Genomic DNA, 17,985 nt, shown 5'->3' on the forward strand with positions numbered 1-17,985 from the left:
GGTGCACCTTGTGCTGGGGACAATAAAAACACTCAGGGATTTCACCATGAGGCCAATGGTGACTAAAACGGTTACAGAGTTTAATGGCTATGATGGAGAAAACTGAGGATGGATCAACAACATTGTAGTTACTCCACAATACTAACCTAGTTGACAGATTTAAAAGATGGTAGCATTTACAGAACAAAAGTATTCCAAAACATGCATCCTGTTTGCAACAAGAAACTAAAGTAATACTGCAAAAAATTAAGCAAAGTAATTCACTTTTTGTCCTGAATACAAAGTGTTGTGTTTTGGTCAAATCCAATGCAACACATTACTAAGTAACGCTCTCCATATTTTCAAGCATAGTGGTGGCTGCATCATGTTATGGGTATGCTTGTAATCGTTAAGGACTGGGGAGTTTTTCAAAACAAAAAATAAACAGAGTGGAGATAAGCACAGGCAAAATCCTAGAGGAAAACCTGGTTGAGTTTGCTTCCCACCAGACACTGGGAGATTAATTCACCTTTCAGCAGGACAATAACCTAAAACACAAGGACAAATCTACACTTAAGTTACTTACCAATAAGAGAGTGAATGTTCCTTAGTGGCCTAGTTACTGTTTTGACTGAAATCTACTTAAACATCTATGGCAAGTCCTGAGAATGGTTTGTTTACTAATTATCGCCAGCCAATTTGAAAGAGCTTGAAGAATTTTGAAAATAATAATTGGCAAGTGTTGCACAATATAGGTGTGGAAAGCTCTTAAGAGACTTACCCAGAAAGACTCACAGCTATAATTACTGCCAAAGGTGCTTCTACAAAGTATTGAGTCAGAGGTGTGAATACTAATGTAAACGGTGTCAATTATTTTAGTAGCGACCATTTTCGGTTAGTTAAAAAAAAAACATGTTTTTGATTTAGCTAACATGGCTGGCTATTTGTCAGTTGGACAGATGTACATCCCAGTAAACTATATGTTAGTCCTAAAACCATACTTGACATATTTCTTTATATTAGATGTTTGATAGGGACATGTCTTAAAAATAAATAATTTAGATTTAGATTTAGATTTTTTATTCACTCATAAAAAATAAATAAAAAAATGCAGCTAGATTACTCACCATGTGGCCGTAAAGTATAGGGCTGCAATACCATCACCTGGTGTTATTTGTAGGGTTGTGACATAGCCTTTTCCCCTGACAGCCGCTGTCATCCCGTATACAGGTTGAAAATGGCAGATTTGTTTTATTGTTAAGCACCAAAATTGGAACAGCATCAGATACAAAATTCAACATCAGAGTTCAGGTTCTCCGATTCACAGCACTGTTGTCACGGGATACTAGGAGTGGTAGGTTGAAATCAGGCGCAGAGAGCAGGGTTCAGTATATCTTGATTTTATTCTCCAGCCAAAAAACGGTCACGCCAACATACAGGGCGCATAGAACAGACCAGCCCAAAACACAGGACCAAACAGTCCGGAGAATACACACATGAAAACCACAATCCAACAGAGTGACAAAAAACAATCCCGCACAAAACAAGGGCGTGTCAAACTACTACATATAGGGAAGCTAATTAAACTAAAATACACACAGGTGAAACTAATAAGAGAAAACCAACAGATAAACGAAAAAGGGACCGGTAGCGGCTAGTAGGATGGTGACTACCGCCGAGCACCGCCTGAACAGGCAGGGGAGCCAACTTCGGGGGAAGTCGTGATAACTGTATGGGTTTTGACTGAGAGCCGATAAAAACGATAAGACGCCCCCATCCCTCCCGCTAATTGGGCTACTTTTGCACCTTTCTTGTCTGAGTGAGGGAAATGCTGTGAATCGAGAGGAGACTTCGAGGTTACCAATAAATATACATGTACACTTCACATTTCCATATCCATTCTACAGCCTTTTAAATTGTGTGCTTCAGTAGTGACATCAAAAGTGGGGACTGCATTTTTCAGAGAAAGATGTTTGAAAATTAACAAAACTATATATATTATATGACTTGCTTTATTTTCAAACATCAAGTTTAGGAGTCAGGGTTCTCAATATAGATAAGCATAAAAACAATGACTGTACTATATTAACATAACAATATGTTTCTTATTGCTTTGGATTGAATTAGAACATATTATGATGTAAATAAATGTCCTAAATTTGGAGACATAAGTTTTGTTTTTAAATAGTTTTTTTTGGGGGTGGGACAGCAATTTATACCACTTCTGCAGAATCACCCATATAAGGCAGAGGTGCACAACATTTGGAGCACATGCCAAATGCGGCCATAGAGCTGCCCCTTTTTGGGCTGCGGGTGTCTTTATAAAAAATAGAATCAAATGTATTCTCTGGATTGGAGCAACTGCTAAACGATGAATGTAAATGTGTAAATGGAAGATCTAAATATAATAGAAAAACAAATGGAGGTTTAAATGTCTACCTACCGCGCTGTGCGCCTCTCCTGTGCATCACCCCCTGTGTCTATGTCTCCCCCATGTGTCTCTGCAAGACCCATGGCAGTGGGTGTCTCTTGAGAGTCTGGGTCACTTTGACTCATAACACACATCACTCAGACTCGAGTTGACTATAATTGTAGAATAGCAGGACTTACCATCAAGAACAGAACCTCTTCATAAACACCGTGGCTCCACTGAATAAGTTTTGAATTCACAATGTGATTACTAACGATACGTTCTCCATCTCAACTCCTTGTATGTGGAGTGTCACCGGCTGGAGCACCCTAATGTAATGTATGTATTTAAAAAAAAAAGTCTAATAAATTCAATCATTCAATCCTTAAAGAGCCACCACTCTCCGAGGATACTTACCTCAGGAGCTGCTCGGGACGTCGTGCTACGAATACTTCCATCAAGACGAGTTGCCACGTTTATCAGAACGACAAATAAAAGGTAGGATCTCCTTAGTTCTGTCAGTGGTTGGTTCACACATTTTTTATGCTATGACTCGCCCCAAGCCTTTGCTGTGGCCAACCCGATAGACAACGATTTCAAAAATGTGGAATCTAACCGTAACCCAGGAACAATGAGCCAGAGGCTAGCCACAACCCACTAGTAGGCCCCAAACCACTACATGGGAGAAACAGTCCTAGTTGGATTGAGACATGTTTTCTGTCTGTATGGTGCCTGACTGCATTACCCATCTTCACTGTTCAATGTTTTTTCCTAGTTTCAGAATCCCGCTAGTATTTTTCCCATGGTTTTCCTCAGGTATTCATCTGAAATGGTCATCATTTATTTTAAATAAGAATGTTCCCATTTGAACACCACAAGCAGCTTTTATGATATTATTACCTTTGTTCTAACCATTAACTTTTTTATGTACTATTGTGGATTATGAAATATATTTTCTTTATTCCCTCTCTCTTTCCCATCTTTCTTTGCAGTGTTGTGCAGTAAAGAGAAAATAGAGACAAACTGCTACAAATTCAAAACAAAACCCATCTTGTCACTCTACAAAGTAATTTCTTTAGTTTTATAAATCCCTGGACCAAAGAAGTAGAATACATAGTGTTGACCTATACAGTCATATTTTAAGTACAAGCCTCCATCTTTTGCTCCTCTTAAGGAACGTCACTGATCTTACTGTACCAGAATCTGACTGTTGCTGTAGTCTTCGTGACAGTATGTGTGTAATTCAACCTTTTCTTCAAACTTTACCCCCAAACTGTTTTCTCGTGTGTCCAGATTCTCTCACATCTCTTGCAGTGACCACTGTCGAACAGGCAGATCTATTGACAAATCAGACCAGCCAAGTCATTCTAGCCAAATAAACCTTACCTGTTGCAAATGAATGTTTCTCCTTCTTGATGATGTCAAGAAGTCTCTTTTCATCCTCCCAGGGAGCTCCAATGCTTTTTAGTACCATGATCTACGCTGGAAGCATCAGGACCCAGATCCCTAATGAGCTGCTAGACTACAACAGGTGGGGCGACAGCTTGGTTTAGCCGTCGTCCCACCTGTGCCAGTGTCAGTGTTGACAGACGTGGCTGATTAACAAGGGGGGAGGTAGAGAGACGAATGTAGCCTGTATGGATATTGATGCCATTGGATGCCCATCAACTTGTGGAGTGGATGTGTATAAAGAATATCAACCTGTGAAGGAACTGGGTCACAGGGGGTGCATCGTTACATAACGTTCCGATTTAAATATTTGATTTAGAACCGGCATGCTTCTCTGTAATGTAGGTAATCGTTTCAACTCATGTCAGTGCATGGTACCCTAATGACAATATCCTGGTGTCATTCCTCGTGAAGCTTTTCACTCATTGCAATAAGCTGTCAAAAGCCCCCTCAAAAACACTCATGAGAAGTTGCAGGTGTGAAAGGCACACACGTTTGGACCCTTGAGTGCCTGGAGATACCAACATATGTTGTTCTTCAATTTATATCATGATGAATTTTGATCAAATCAATTTGAATTTGTCACATGCGCCAAATATAACAGGTGTAGACCTTACAGTGAAATGCTTCTTACAAGCCCTAAACCAACAATATTTTAAGAAGTTAAGTTAAAAAGTTAAGAAAAAACAAAATAATTAAAACAGCAGAAGTAAAATAACAAGCGAGGCTTTAAACAGGGGGGTACCGGTACAGAGTCAGTGTGCCAGGGCACAGGTTAGTCGAGGTAATTGAGATAATATGTACATTTAGGTAGAGTTTAAACAGAGAGTAGCAGCAGCGTAAAAGATGGGTCTGGGTAGCCCTTTGATTAGATGTTCAGGAGTCTTATGGCCTGGGGTAGAAGCTGTTATTAAGAAGCCTTCTAGACCTCGAATTGGCGCTCCAGTACCGCTTGCCATCCGGTAGCAGAGACTACAGTCTATGACTAGGGTGATTGGAGTCTATGACCATTTTTAGGGTCTTCCTCTGACATGGTCCAATATAGAGGTCCTGGATGGCAGGAAGCTTGGCCCCAGTGATGTACTGGGCCCTACACAGTACCCTCTGTAGTGCCTTGCGGTCGGAGGCTGAGCAGTTCCCATACCAGGCAGTGATGCAACCAGTCAGGATGCTCTCGATGGTGCTGTAGAACCTTTTGAGGATCTGAGGAACCATGCCAAATCTTTTCAGTCTCCTGAGGGGGAATAGGCTTTGTGGTGCCCTCTTCTCGTCTGATGGGGGTGGGGGCCACAAAAAAATCTGAACTCATTATGAGGGGCCACAGTGGCTCGCGGGTCCCCACATCCACACCCACACATGCAGCCACTGAACATTTGTTGGGGGGCCCCACCACCCTGAGCAAAATATTTTAGCTTGACAGTGGAGAGAAAAAAATTGAAGTTTTATAGATAATTTCCTGCAATTCTACACATTCCATGGAGTGTAGAGAAAATGTTGCCGTTTTAAAGCAAGTTCGCTGCAATTTGACACATTTTGCCATGAGACAGAGAGAAAAGTTGGCAATTTTATAACTCATTTCATGTAATTCTATTTATTTTGTCATAGGGTGGAGAGAAACATTGGCACTTTTTTATATGATATCTGAATCATTGGAAGCCCCCGGGTCCGTAATTTGACCATGATTACTACAAGTTTAGATAGCTGGTTAGACTAACTTACCATTCCAACACAATGTAGCTGACATGGGCTAATTGAATGACTGTCAGTAACTAACATAACAAGTGTGATGCACACCTACATTTCAGAATTGCACCTTACTGTTCTAACTCTCAACAGTAAGTTGAAAGGCCAACTGAGTTCCAATTTTTTTATTTTTATAAATACATTTATTTGGGGAAATTGATCCGCAGGCCTACAAAAGGGGTATGCCAGTTTTACATCCCTGAAATTGTTTCCGTTTGGCATTGTAGCCACTGTAACAATTCAAAGCAGTAACAAACCTCAGAAATGCCTGAGGTGTGTGTGATTTTGAGTTTGGAACCCATGACCGTTTGACCCCTGAAAAGTTGAATTTGATGGCTAGGGGTTTACCCTTACACATAATTATGACTATATAGTCGGCGAGTGTGTTCTCTACGAGAGGGTTGTCTACATATACTGTAAGTGGCACGCGTTCGGGAATTGGTGCCAGGTTCCTTCTTTTCAGAGCTCTTTGGTGGACATTTTGATGTTCTTGCAGGAAAATCTTGAGCATGGCCTTTCTTTTTCAACAGTGAAGGTTTATATGGCAGCTATCTCAGCGTGACATGTAAAGACTGACGGTTCTATCCCAGCATCTCATCATGTGATGGTACGCTTCCTGAAAGGTGTGTATCGGCTCAGACCAGTGTCTAAGCCTATGGCACTGACCTGGGACCTTATTTAATCGTTGACGCTCTGTGTGAGCCTCTGTTTGAACCATTGGAGTCTGTGGAACTGAAACTCCATTCCTACAAGACTGCCCTGCTCATGGCCTTGGCGTCGGCCAAGCCTGTTGAGGATCTCCATGCGCTGTCAGTACACCTTCCTGTTTGGAATTCTCGACTGGTGACGCCAAATTGATGTTATGTCCTAATGCAGCTTTTGCTCCCAAGGTTATGCCTATTTCTTACAGGTCCCTGGCTTTCGAGCTGTTCCCTTTCTCACCTCCTCCACTTGCTTCCAGTGAACAACGGAGATTGCATTTCCTGTGTCCGGTGCGTGCTTTACACACGTATATGGGTAGGACCAAGGACAATCAGTTTTTAGACCAGCCTTTTGTCTGTTTTTCTAATCCAGCGGACAGGAAGATCGATCAATCAATCAAATATATTTGTAAATCCCTTTTTACATCAGCCAATGTCACAATGTACTATACAGAAACCCAACCTAAAATCCCAAACAGCAAGCAATGCAGGTGTAGATCACGTCAGTGACTCAATCCACTCAATCCACCAGTGACGCACCCCTCCTAGGGATGACATGGAAGAGCACTAGTAAGCCAGTGACTCAGCCCCCATAATACGGTAAGAGGCTTGCCATTCACTTTCGCACCCCTGGGCCAGACTACACTTAATCATAGGACCTACTGAAGAGATGAGTCTTCAGTAAAGACTGAAAGGTCAAGACCGAGCCTGCATCTCTCACACAGATAGGCAAAGCCCTGCCCATATACATATGTTGCTTAGAAATTCTAGGGACAATAAGGAGGCTTGCGTCTTGAGACTGTAGCGTACGTGTAGGTATGTACGGCAGGACCAAATCGGAGAGATATGTAGGAGCAAGTCCATGTATTGCTTTCTAGGTTAGCAGTAAAACATTGAAATCAGCCCCAGTCTTAACAGGAAGCCAGCCAGAGGCTAGAACTGGAGCAATATGATCAATTTTTTTGGTTCTAGTCAAACTTCTAGCAGACATGTTTAGCACTAACTGAAGTTTATTTAGTGCTTTATCCAGGTAGCCGGAAAGTAGGGCATTGCCGTAGTCTAATCTAGAAGTGACAAAAGCATGGATGAACTTTTCTGCATCATTTTTTGACCAGAAGATTCAGATGTTTGCAATCAGAAGAGATCAGGGTCCAGAGTCATGAGGGGGTCCTTCACAGTTTTATTTGACACGAATGTACAACCATCAAGATTACTTGTCAAATCCAACAGCAGATTTCTTTGTTTCTTGGGATCTAGAACTAGCATCTCCGAGTTTAAAAGGAAATAATTTGTCGCCTGTCACGTTCTGACCTTTATTTCCTTTGTTTTGTATTCATTATTTAGTATGGTCAGGGCGTGAGTTGGGGTGGGCAGTCTGTTTGATTTTCTATGATTTGGGGATTTCTATGTTTTGGCCTAGTATGGTTCTCAATCAAAGGCAGGTGTCATTAGTTGTCTCTGATTGAGAATCATACTTAGGTGGCCTGGGTTGCACTGTTTGTTTGTCGGTGATTGTCTATGTTAGTTGCTTGTGTCAGCACAGTCCTTATGATAGCTTCACGGTGTTTATTGTTTTTGTGTTCAGTTCTTTCTTTAATTAAACATTCATCATGAACACATACCACGCCGCATTTTGGTCCTCTGATCCTTCTCGCCTCTCCTCTTCAGATGAAGAGGAGGAAGATCGTGACATAGCCATCCACTTCCTGAGACGTAAACTCACAAACCGTAAATCCCACCTCACTTCTCAACACATTGAATAGAAGGGAATTTTCCCTATCGACTGAATCATGGGATCAAGCGGGGATGTCACACGATTGGTTGCCACTTGCATGTCAAATCCGGCCAATCTCGAGCATGATCAAAGATTATGGCACGGACAGTAGAGCCATGGTAGAGCCTTATTCAACACAGCTCATTCTCAACAAGCAAACAAACCGTGAGGTGTGAAAACATGTGCCATAAATACAGGCTGGTCCTAAGAAAGACAAACATCTGATTATATCTGTTTTCGATTTAAAGATGAGTTTTTTACTAAATTAATTGTACTATTTTTGTGAATGCCCTGAATTGAGACTGTTAAAGTGTGAGTTTGTACAGTAGGCCTAAAGCCCACCTTATTGTTGTTGTGTGGTGGCATTGAGTGGAAGTGAAATAATGTTCTGTTCTTTGGTTCGAGTCAACCTCCATTGCTCCTGTCCCAGTATAAAATATCAAGTCTTATCAAGGGTAGATTTTTAGGTTTTAGTCATTTTTTCTTTCCATTTCTGTCCTGCTCAGCTATCACATTGCATGCAGCTTTCATATCCTTTTAGTAGTTTGTTTTTCAACTTTTGGGGGGTTAATGACTCAGGTGGTTTTTGCCTTTAAGAAAGACAGGTGTGTGTAAGCGTGTGAATGAGAAGCCTAAACATTAAACATAAAAAGTGTCACCTGTTAGTCTAGCCACACTTAACTTCTTTGGGATCAGTATCCATTCCATGGGATGGGTGAGATAACGTAGGCTAATGCGAATAGCGTGAGGTTGTAAGTAACAAGAACATTTCACAGTGCATAGACATATCTGATATTGTCAGAAAGCTAAAATTATTGTTAATCTAACTGCACTGTCCAATTTACAGTAGCTGTTACAGTGAAATAATACCATGCTATTGTTTGGGGACAGAGCAAAATTTTTAACATTAAATGTTATTAATAAACATATTGGGCACAATTTGGCAGTCTTGATACAACAGTTTAAACAGAAATGCAATGGTTCATTGGATCAGTCTAAAACGTTGCACATACACTGATGCCATCTAGTGGACAAAATCTAAATTGCACTTGGGCTGGAATAATACATTATGGACTTTCTCTTTCTCTTTTACCAGATCTATTCTGTTATATTCTCCTACATTCCTTTCACATTTCCACAAAGGTCAAAGTGTTTCCTTTCAAATGTTACCAAGAATATACATATCCTTGCTTCAGGTCCTGAGCTACAGGCAGTTAGATTTGGGTATGTCATTTTAGACGAAAATTGGAAAAAAATGGGGTGTATCCTTAAGAGGTATTAAGCAAGGCCATTTACAGTAGCTGTGGGCTCTGAGAAGCGCTATTTGTTAGGAAGAGAGGCTAGTTAGTGACACATTCACACATTCATCTACAGCTTCAAAATGTAATATCCGGCTACCCGGATAAAGCACTAAATACATTTCAGTTAGTGCTAAATACTGCTGCTAGAATCCTGGATAGAACCAAAAGATTTGATCATATTACTCCAGTGCTAGCCTCCCTACACTGGCTTCCTGTCAAGGCAAGGGCTGATTTCAAGGTTTTACTGCTAACCCACAAAGCATTGCATGGGCTTGCTCCTACCCATCTCTCTGATTTGGTCCTGCCGTACATACCTACACATACGCTACGGTCACAAGACGCAGGCCTCCTAATTTTCCCTAGAATTTCTAAGCAAACAGCTGGAGGCAGGGCTTTTTCCTATAGAGCTCCATTTTTATGGAATGGTCTGCCTACCCATGTGAAAGACGCAGACTCGGTCTCAACCCTTAAGTCTTTACTGAAAACTCATCTCTTCAGTGGGTCATATGATTGAGTGTAGTCTGTCCCAGGAGTGTGAAGGTGAACGGAAAGGCTCTGGAGCAACGAACCTCCCTTGCTGTCTCTGCCTGGCCGGTTCCCCCCTTTCCACTGGGATTCTCTGCCTCTAAACATATTACAGGGGCTGAGTCACTGGCTTACTGGTGCTCTTTCATGCCGTCCCTAGGAGGGGTGCATCACTTGAGTGGGTTGAGTCACTGATTTGATCTTCCTGTCTGGGTTGGCACCCCCCCTTGGGTTGTGTCGTGGCGGAGATCTTTGTGGGCCATACTCGGCCTTGTCTCAGGATGGTAAGTTGGTGGTTGAAGATATCCCTCTAGTGGTGTGGGGGCTGTGCTTTGGCAAAGTGGGTGGGGTTATATCCTTCCTGTTTGGCCCTGTCCGGGGGTATCATCGGATGGGGCCACAGTGTCTCCTGACCCCTCCTGTCTCAGCCTCCAGTATTTATGCTGCAGTAGTTTGTGTCGGGGGCTAGGGTCAGTTTGTTATATCTGGAGTACTTCTCCTGTCTTAACCAGTGTCCTGTGTGAATTTAAGTATGCTCTCTCTCATTCTCTCTCTCTCTCTTGGAGGACCTGATCCCTAGGACCATGCCTCAGGACTACCTGGCATGATGACTCCTTGCTGTCCCCAGTCCACCTGGCTGTGCTGCTACTCCAGTTTCAACTGTTCTGCCTACGGCTATGGAATCCTGACCTGTTCACCGGACGTGCTACCTGTCCCAGACCTATTGTTTGACCATGCTGGTCATTTATGAACATTTGAACATCTTGGCGATGTTCTGTTGTAATCTGCACCTGGCACAGCCAGAAGAGGACTGGCCACCCCTCATAGCTTGGTTCCTCTCTAGGTTTCAGCCTTTCTAGGGAGTTTTTCCTAGCCAACATGCTTCAACACCTGCATTGCTTGCTGTTTGGGGTTTTAGGCTGGGTTTCTGTACATCACTTTGAGATATCAGCTGATGTACAAAGGGCTATATAAACACATTTGATTTGATTTGATTCACAATCACCTTTGTTTTTTTATATATCTGTTTTGTTTGTTTTATTGGTGGGCTTATGAGGCACTTAAATGTTCAAGGCATTATTGATGCTTCAACAGTTCTGGTTTGTGGCAGAGAATGCATCTCTCCAAGCTGTCTTGTAAAACAGGTTTTTAATAAACATTATTTTCCTTTTACTACAGTTGTCCTTTGGTACACATGCACATGTGCACACTACATATGAAATCAATGTTGTTGTTTCCTGTCTGTACAAATGTACTCTTTCAATCCATAGACTTACTTCGTCAACATCCCTGTAAGGCTAAAAACTAGGTCACTCATGACTACAGCTGCTTTTTGGGTAATTACTTTTATCTCAACCTCACTCCTTCCCACTCCTCCTTTTTGCCTCCGTACTAGAGGGATTACATTTCCCTAATTTCTCAAATGTGATGATAGGGCACTGGTAAGTGTGATTAAGTGTGCCCAGGGTAAGCTGGGATAGTCCCGTATTCATAAAGCACCTCAGAGTAGGAGTGCTGATCTAGGACTAGTTTTGCCTTCCAAATCATGACAAATAAAATGACATAGATGGGAGGGACCTGATCCTAGGTCAGCACTACTACTGTAAGATGCTTTGTGAATACAGGCCCAGGTGTATATAAAGTCAGCACTGTGGAGGATCCATTCTGTTGAGGATGGGACGAGCTGCCTCTCTACCCTGCAGGAGAGGAACCACCTATGTCACAGAGCTCTATGAGTGGTTAAGGTAAGACTTGTATCTAATTTTATCTACATTCAAAATATCAATTTGTGTTTTAAAGATCTTAATTGATTGTTATTTTAAGGACTTCTGAAGTTAAATATTGATTTTGTCTGGTTCATGAATGATGGGAATCAACTATAGATGGGTTGGTTGTTTAGCAAAAAAACTGATGCGTGCTCAACTATGGGGCAACACAGACGGGGTTGGATTTGATTGTTGACAACATGTAAACTATTTTGTCTTCAATGTTTATTGAAAACATAAATGTGCACAGTGAGCACTTGTTGTCTCAAATACATTGTACAGTTTTTTTTAGCTAGCTAGCAAATGTTTTGCCATATTAGCATAGACTTGAAATCAGTCAAAACACCCTAGTCATAAACAAGACATGGTATCAACAACATAAAAATAGCTAACACGAGCTACCTACGATTCTCCACATGGCAGCTTCTTGTCATTGTTGCTAGCTATCGGGCCATCCAGAATCACAACATCACACAGACTTCTGCCCCATTGAAGTGTTCACATCGTTTATAGATAACCACTTAGAAAAGTGACCATAAAAAACCAAAGCCCATTCAACTAAAGGCAAGAAAAGCAATCTACTGTATTACACATTGAACCTCATGTAGATTTAGAAATCCTTTGAACATTTTAATGACAAAAGTATTTAAAATTACAAGTCTATTTCAGAAAAGGACAGTGAAGTCAAATTGTACACTTCTGTTAAGTCTCAAATAGCTACAATTGTTTTTTCTAATAGCTACAATTGCAATTTTCCATCAATCTTTTGCTGGACGGCTTAAATAGAAGTGTCCTGAAATGGCTTCCCACTGGGCACACACTGGTTGACTCAACGTTGTTTCCACATCATTACAATAACATGAGTTTGAACCAACCTGGAATAGACGCTGAATTGACGTCTGTGCCCAGTGGGTTATCAGTGATAGTTTAGCCTAATTACCCTAACACTCACCTGCCAGGATGTAAAGAAGCTTTCAGCCATATTAAACCACTCCAGGTTATTAAAGAGCCACTGTTGAAGCTGTTTTTTTTGACTTAGCTGTCTAAGGCACTGCATCTCAGTGCAAGAGGCGTCACTAAAGTACCTGGTTTGAATCCAGGCTGCATCCCATCAGGCCGTGATTGGGAGTCCCATTGGACGGCGCACAATTGTCCCAGCATCGTTCGGGTTTGGCCTGTGTAGGCCGTCATTATAAATAATAATTTGTGAACTGACTTGCCAAGTTAAATAAATAAATAATAATACATGTAAATCCATTATTCACGATACAGTTGAGTCTATATAATTTTACACTGTTGATTGATGAGATCTACTTTTATAATTAAGAGGAGTAAATATTTTCATTTTAAAACATTTTTGTCTGTGTTCTTTCTTTGGTTGTGTTTATTTGTGATAGAACATTTATGAATGAGTGCCCTAGTGGACTGATCACTCTGCATGAGTTCCGGAGACACTTCTGTAAGGGTACTGTGGGCAATGAGTCAGCTGAGTATGCGGAGCAGATATTCCGTACCTTGGATAATAATGGGGTAGGCACCAAAAACAAACTTTTCTCATCTTTACGTCTTTTTACATTTCTTATCTTTAATTCTTTCCCGTCTGAAAATCTGAAAAGTGTTAGCCATCCTTAAAACAGACTGCATATCAGCTCTGTATAGGTGCACTGCTATTGACATATTTCTTTACAAAATACTGGAAATAATTTACATTGTGTACCTGTGTAGTATCACACTAACTATTCTATAACAATATTGTATTAATATGTTGCTAGTATGTTAGAAATGTACTGCAAATCATTTCCTGGTAATTGCATAGTAGTGGAATTAAACATGATTTGGTTATTGCACAAGTGGAATACTGTGTGTGAAACTGAGGTTCTGTGGTTCTCCACAGGATGGGGTTGTTGACTTCCGGGAGTATGTGAAAGCCATCAGTATGCTGATTGAAGGTACCCCAGTGGAGAAACTACGCTGGTCCTTTAAACTCTACGATAAAAACAAAGATGGAGCCATATCACGCAGGGAGATGCTGGAGATCATGCAGGTAGGTCCTAACCATAGATATATAACATAATACATTATATTTCATTTTGTGGTTCCAACTGGAAGGTGCAATGCTAGGACACAGTGGGAGGATGCAAATTGAACAATGTTACTGTTCTTTACCTTTATTCAAAAATATTTGCTCAAATTCAGATTACCTCTCAGGATAATTCATGACTGGAATTTGTGTGGCTGCTGTGGGAGCCTACTGGCACTGCATTGCACTGGCAGTGGCACTTGCCCTAGCTGCATTCATAGCAGACATAACTGTGCTTGTTGTTATTCACTAGATGGCGCTAGATGTCCAATTTCACAACAATGTGTATGGTCTCTGTTTACAGGCTGTGTACAAGATGAGCGTGGCAGTCTCACTCACCAAGCCTAACCCGCTTACAGCTGAGGAGTGCACCAACAGGATATTTGCAAGATTGGATAAAGACAACAATGGTGAGGACTGCACAGAAACCATTCCAAAACACACATAATCCTAATTTACGGTTATAAAACTTTTAGCATCCTCAGCTGGTTACCTATGGCTGCCATTATTCTGCTTCTACTGTAATCATCCAGCCCTGCCTTGAACTTTATGTTCTGGGACTTGTGATTGTATCTTAGTCTTGTGAGTGTGCAGCCAATACAAGGCTGTAAACATATTTTTTATTATTCTATTCTATTCAGCCATCATCAGCCTGGAGGAGTTCATCGAGGGGGCCCTGGATGATGAGTGGATAAGGGAAATGCTGGAGTGTGACCCCAACACTGTGAAGGTTGAGAGGCCCCCCAAGGGCCACATCTTGCTTTAGTAAGGACAGACAGAGAGGTGATGTGGATCCAGAGTTTCGTTTCATTCTACCTTGGATGTCAGCTGATGAACTGAACTGGGCTGAGACAATATATGTAACCTAGCTATATTTGTAATGCTTCAACTGTTTCCAAAAGCCAAAACTAGATCAAAGTGTTTACATGGTGTTACAGGTCTTGAGCACATTTCTATAGCCTACTACCATTTCTGAACAAAATGCCATTCTATTAATTAGGTCTAAGATGTGATTTTTTTCTTACTTTGTGTAAGCTATACATATTTATTTGATTGTTTTGCTGTTTTTATTCTGTCCTCACACTATTTAAAAAGGCTCATTAGTGTTTTCTAGCTGACATTTATTTCACATTATGTAGTTTTACTCTGTCCTCTTGTAATAACAACACTTATTTTAGCAGTGTCTGTGTCTGAGACATAATACAAGCCAAATAAAATGTGCGGGAAATGGCATCTTAGTTATCCCTTATATTTATGAGCAGAAAGGAGGACGATAAAACACTGACATTTGTAAAGTAACGATGAAATACATTTACAGACAATTTCACTTAAGCTAATTCTGTGCCTCCCCCCAAGGGCCACATCTTGCTTTAGTAAGGACAGACAGAGAGGTGATGTGGATCCAGAGTTTCGTTTCATTCTACCTTGGATGTCAGCTGATGAACTGAACTGGGCTGAGACAATATATGTAACCTAGCTATATTTGTAATGCTTCAACTGTTTCCAAAAGCCAAAACTAGATCAAAGTGTTTACATGGTGTTACAGGTCTTGAGCACATTTCTATAGCCTACTACCATTTCTGAACAAAATGCCATTCTATTAATTAGGTCTAAGATGTGATTTTTTTCTTACTTTGTGTAAGCTATACATATTTATTTGATTTTTTTGCTGTTTTTATTCTGTCCTCACACTATTTAAAAAGGCTCATTAGTGTTTTCTAGCTGACATTTATTTCACATTATGTAGTTTTACTCTGTCCTCTTGTAATAACAACACTTATTTTAGCAGTGTCTGTGTCTGAGACATAATACAAGCCAAATAAAATGTGCGGGAAATGGCATCTTAGTTATCCCTTATATTTATGAGCAGAAAGGAGGACGATAAAACACTGACATTTGTAAAGTAACGATGAAATACATTTACAGACAATTTCACTTAGGCTAATTCTGTGCCCCCTTCAGACCACATGGGAACATCTTGCTTTTTCAAAGTTGATTGGCAGGCACCTCCCAAACACGGAAAAGATCCCAGAGAAATGACTCTTACCAAACCAATCCAATCGGGAGCGGGGGGCGGGATGTACATTCAATGACGTTTCCACTTTCCAACTTTCCACTCAACTCCCATTTTTGACATGGCGTAGGGAAGAGGCAACGCAGCGGGCAGGCATTGTAGCGGGAAAACCGTGATCAGTTGATAAAGTAGAGGAATTTCTATGTTTTTATTTCAGTAGGTTGATATACATTTGCAAGTTGTAACTAAGAGTCAAGCAGAGTTTAGGTAAGTGCGACATTTACGCAGTTTTGTATCCATCAAACTTTGTCTTATTGCGTAGCGTCTGCTGTGATTCAACGCAGAAGTTGGCAACAACGTTGACAGACGTTGTAATGTTATTGTTATCCGTCTCGTTCTAATCTTTGCCATTTTAATAATGGCCCTTGTTTCAATATTACCTTTGCACGTTGATTTATTTGCCAGGGAACTTGTCTTAATCATTTTCGAGTAATTGCTTCTACAGTTATTTGCCTTCAGACAGCATTTATTTTGATCCAGTGAATGCATTTAGCCTACGTCAAAGGAGTTTGTTCCAGTGAAAAGTTTTAATAATTAAAATCTAAGATACAATGTAGTCAGCAACGTGGCTTGTCCCTACATTTCTTTTGTTAGGTTTGAAGTATTATAACATTTCACGACAGACAGCTTTGAGATGCTTTCAAACACTTGCTGCCATTCATCAATAGCATGTTAACGATTTCGCAACACAGACAGCAGTGTTTTTACAGATTGCCACGAATGTTCTCACCCAGATTCAGCTTGATAAATAGTTTCCTCTAACCTTACAGGGTAGAGTTTATAGACCTAGACACAATCTCAACTGTAACTAATGCTTTTCGTGGTTTGTTTTGGTTGATTGCTCATTGCTTCCAATCCAGACAGTAGTCAAGTCAACTGTGATATTGACATGTTCTATTCTGTTATATATATATTTTTAAATGTGTTACTTAATATTTCTGAATTGGCTTTTCGGGTAGAGAATGCATCTCAAAAGGAGTCTACTGCAGCTAATAGCCAACTAGTCAAAGACAACACAATTTTTGTTGTCACTCACGGATGTTGGGCAAATTGAGGTAATGATTTGTTTGCCCCATGTTCAGAGCACTGGTCTCCTCCTGTCTTTTTCCACAGATGTCCAACCCTGGTTCAAAAGTCAGGGAACCCCTTCATGTCAGGTTGTTCTCCTCTACACTGCACAATAGCAAATAGAAGTCGATGGTAAAATCAATCAGTTCAATGGCATCCTTGGTATGTTCTCTTCTTATCAGGCAAAGGTTACTTGGCTTTTGAGTATGACCTGTTCTAGAGCGGGCCAAATTGGAATGCTATTTTTTTATTCCAAACTTGAACAACTGCTGAGTAATGTTAAAATAATGTCATTCATGCTACCTAAAAGAGTAGCTATAAGTCCTCCAACCAACTGAACAAGGCATGCATGTGGCGAAACATAGACACTTCAGAACTCTGTAAAAACAAAACGTATTCAGATGCTTGTCATCACATTCAAACTATTTATTTTAGCTCACAGCTGTCTCTGATTTTCTCTGAAACTTCATACTTTTTTGTTGTTGTAGCTCTTGTCTTGCACCATGTGCACATAAAAATGCCATAGAGATGCAGTATTTTTACAGTAAACTAAGCTATATATAGACATAGGGGAAGGCCCCTTTTGATAATTAGCTTTTAACCATTCATATAGTTGTGTGGGGTATAAAATGTGTGATATATTTTGCCCCCTCACCCAGACCAGGTTTGAAATAGCTGGGAGTTTATTTCAGATCAGCCAGTGTCCTAGAGGCTGCCTGCCCTGGATGGCTCGACTGCATCTGCTGCCTGTGGAGAATAGAAATGCCATGATCACATGCAGGTGGGAATAACTCTGGACAGCTCTGAACTTGAGGACATCACAGGTGTAAATAGCATCTTGTTGCCATACTGGCACTGTCTGTGTGGCAAGTACATTGACATATATAAATGGGGCATTTTACAATAGAGAAATATACTAAAGAAAATCACATGTTGATTGATTGGGGAACCAAGTGTACAGTAAAGACACAGCTAGACCACAGCTAATACTGCGTACTAAAATAAGGTGCTGAATAGCAAGAGCATGGCATGAAGTGAAAAAACTACTTTTCTGACAGTCAAGATCCAGGTAACCTCTAGTGCGCTGTCACATAATATTGTGATTACCTTCTCTG

General features: G+C 40.7%; 2 protein-coding genes across 6 annotated transcripts in view; both read left to right on the forward strand.

The window, feature by feature from the left end:
• The first annotated feature begins 11,530 nt into the window (after positions 1 to 11,530).
• Positions 11,531 to 14,940, forward strand: si:ch211-245j22.3 (uncharacterized protein LOC563798 homolog). Its single transcript, XM_029634569.2, has 5 exons — positions 11,531 to 11,627; positions 13,046 to 13,178; positions 13,543 to 13,692; positions 14,033 to 14,138; positions 14,370 to 14,940. Exons 1-5 carry the CDS (start codon positions 11,557 to 11,559, stop codon positions 14,492 to 14,494), a joined length of 585 nt encoding a protein of 194 aa, XP_029490429.1. The 5' UTR covers positions 11,531 to 11,556; the 3' UTR covers positions 14,495 to 14,940.
• Positions 14,941 to 15,814: 874 nt separating this feature from the next.
• Positions 15,815 to 17,985, forward strand: part of LOC115109555 (liprin-beta-1-like) — an 83,801-nt gene continuing 81,630 nt past the window's right edge. For 2 of the 5 annotated variants that reach the window (XM_029634564.2, XM_029634565.2), the window contains exon 1: positions 15,816 to 16,009. The gene's annotated coding sequence lies outside the window, so the exon portion shown is untranslated. Of the gene's footprint in view, positions 16,010 to 17,985 lie in introns of all 5 variants that reach the window. The other 3 variants (XM_029634568.2, XM_029634566.2, XM_029634567.2) reach the window with 3 other exon arrangements.

Source organism: Oncorhynchus nerka, linkage group LG25, assembly GCF_034236695.1.
Source record: "Oncorhynchus nerka isolate Pitt River linkage group LG25, Oner_Uvic_2.0, whole genome shotgun sequence".
Taxonomy (NCBI): domain Eukaryota; kingdom Metazoa; phylum Chordata; class Actinopteri; order Salmoniformes; family Salmonidae; genus Oncorhynchus; species Oncorhynchus nerka.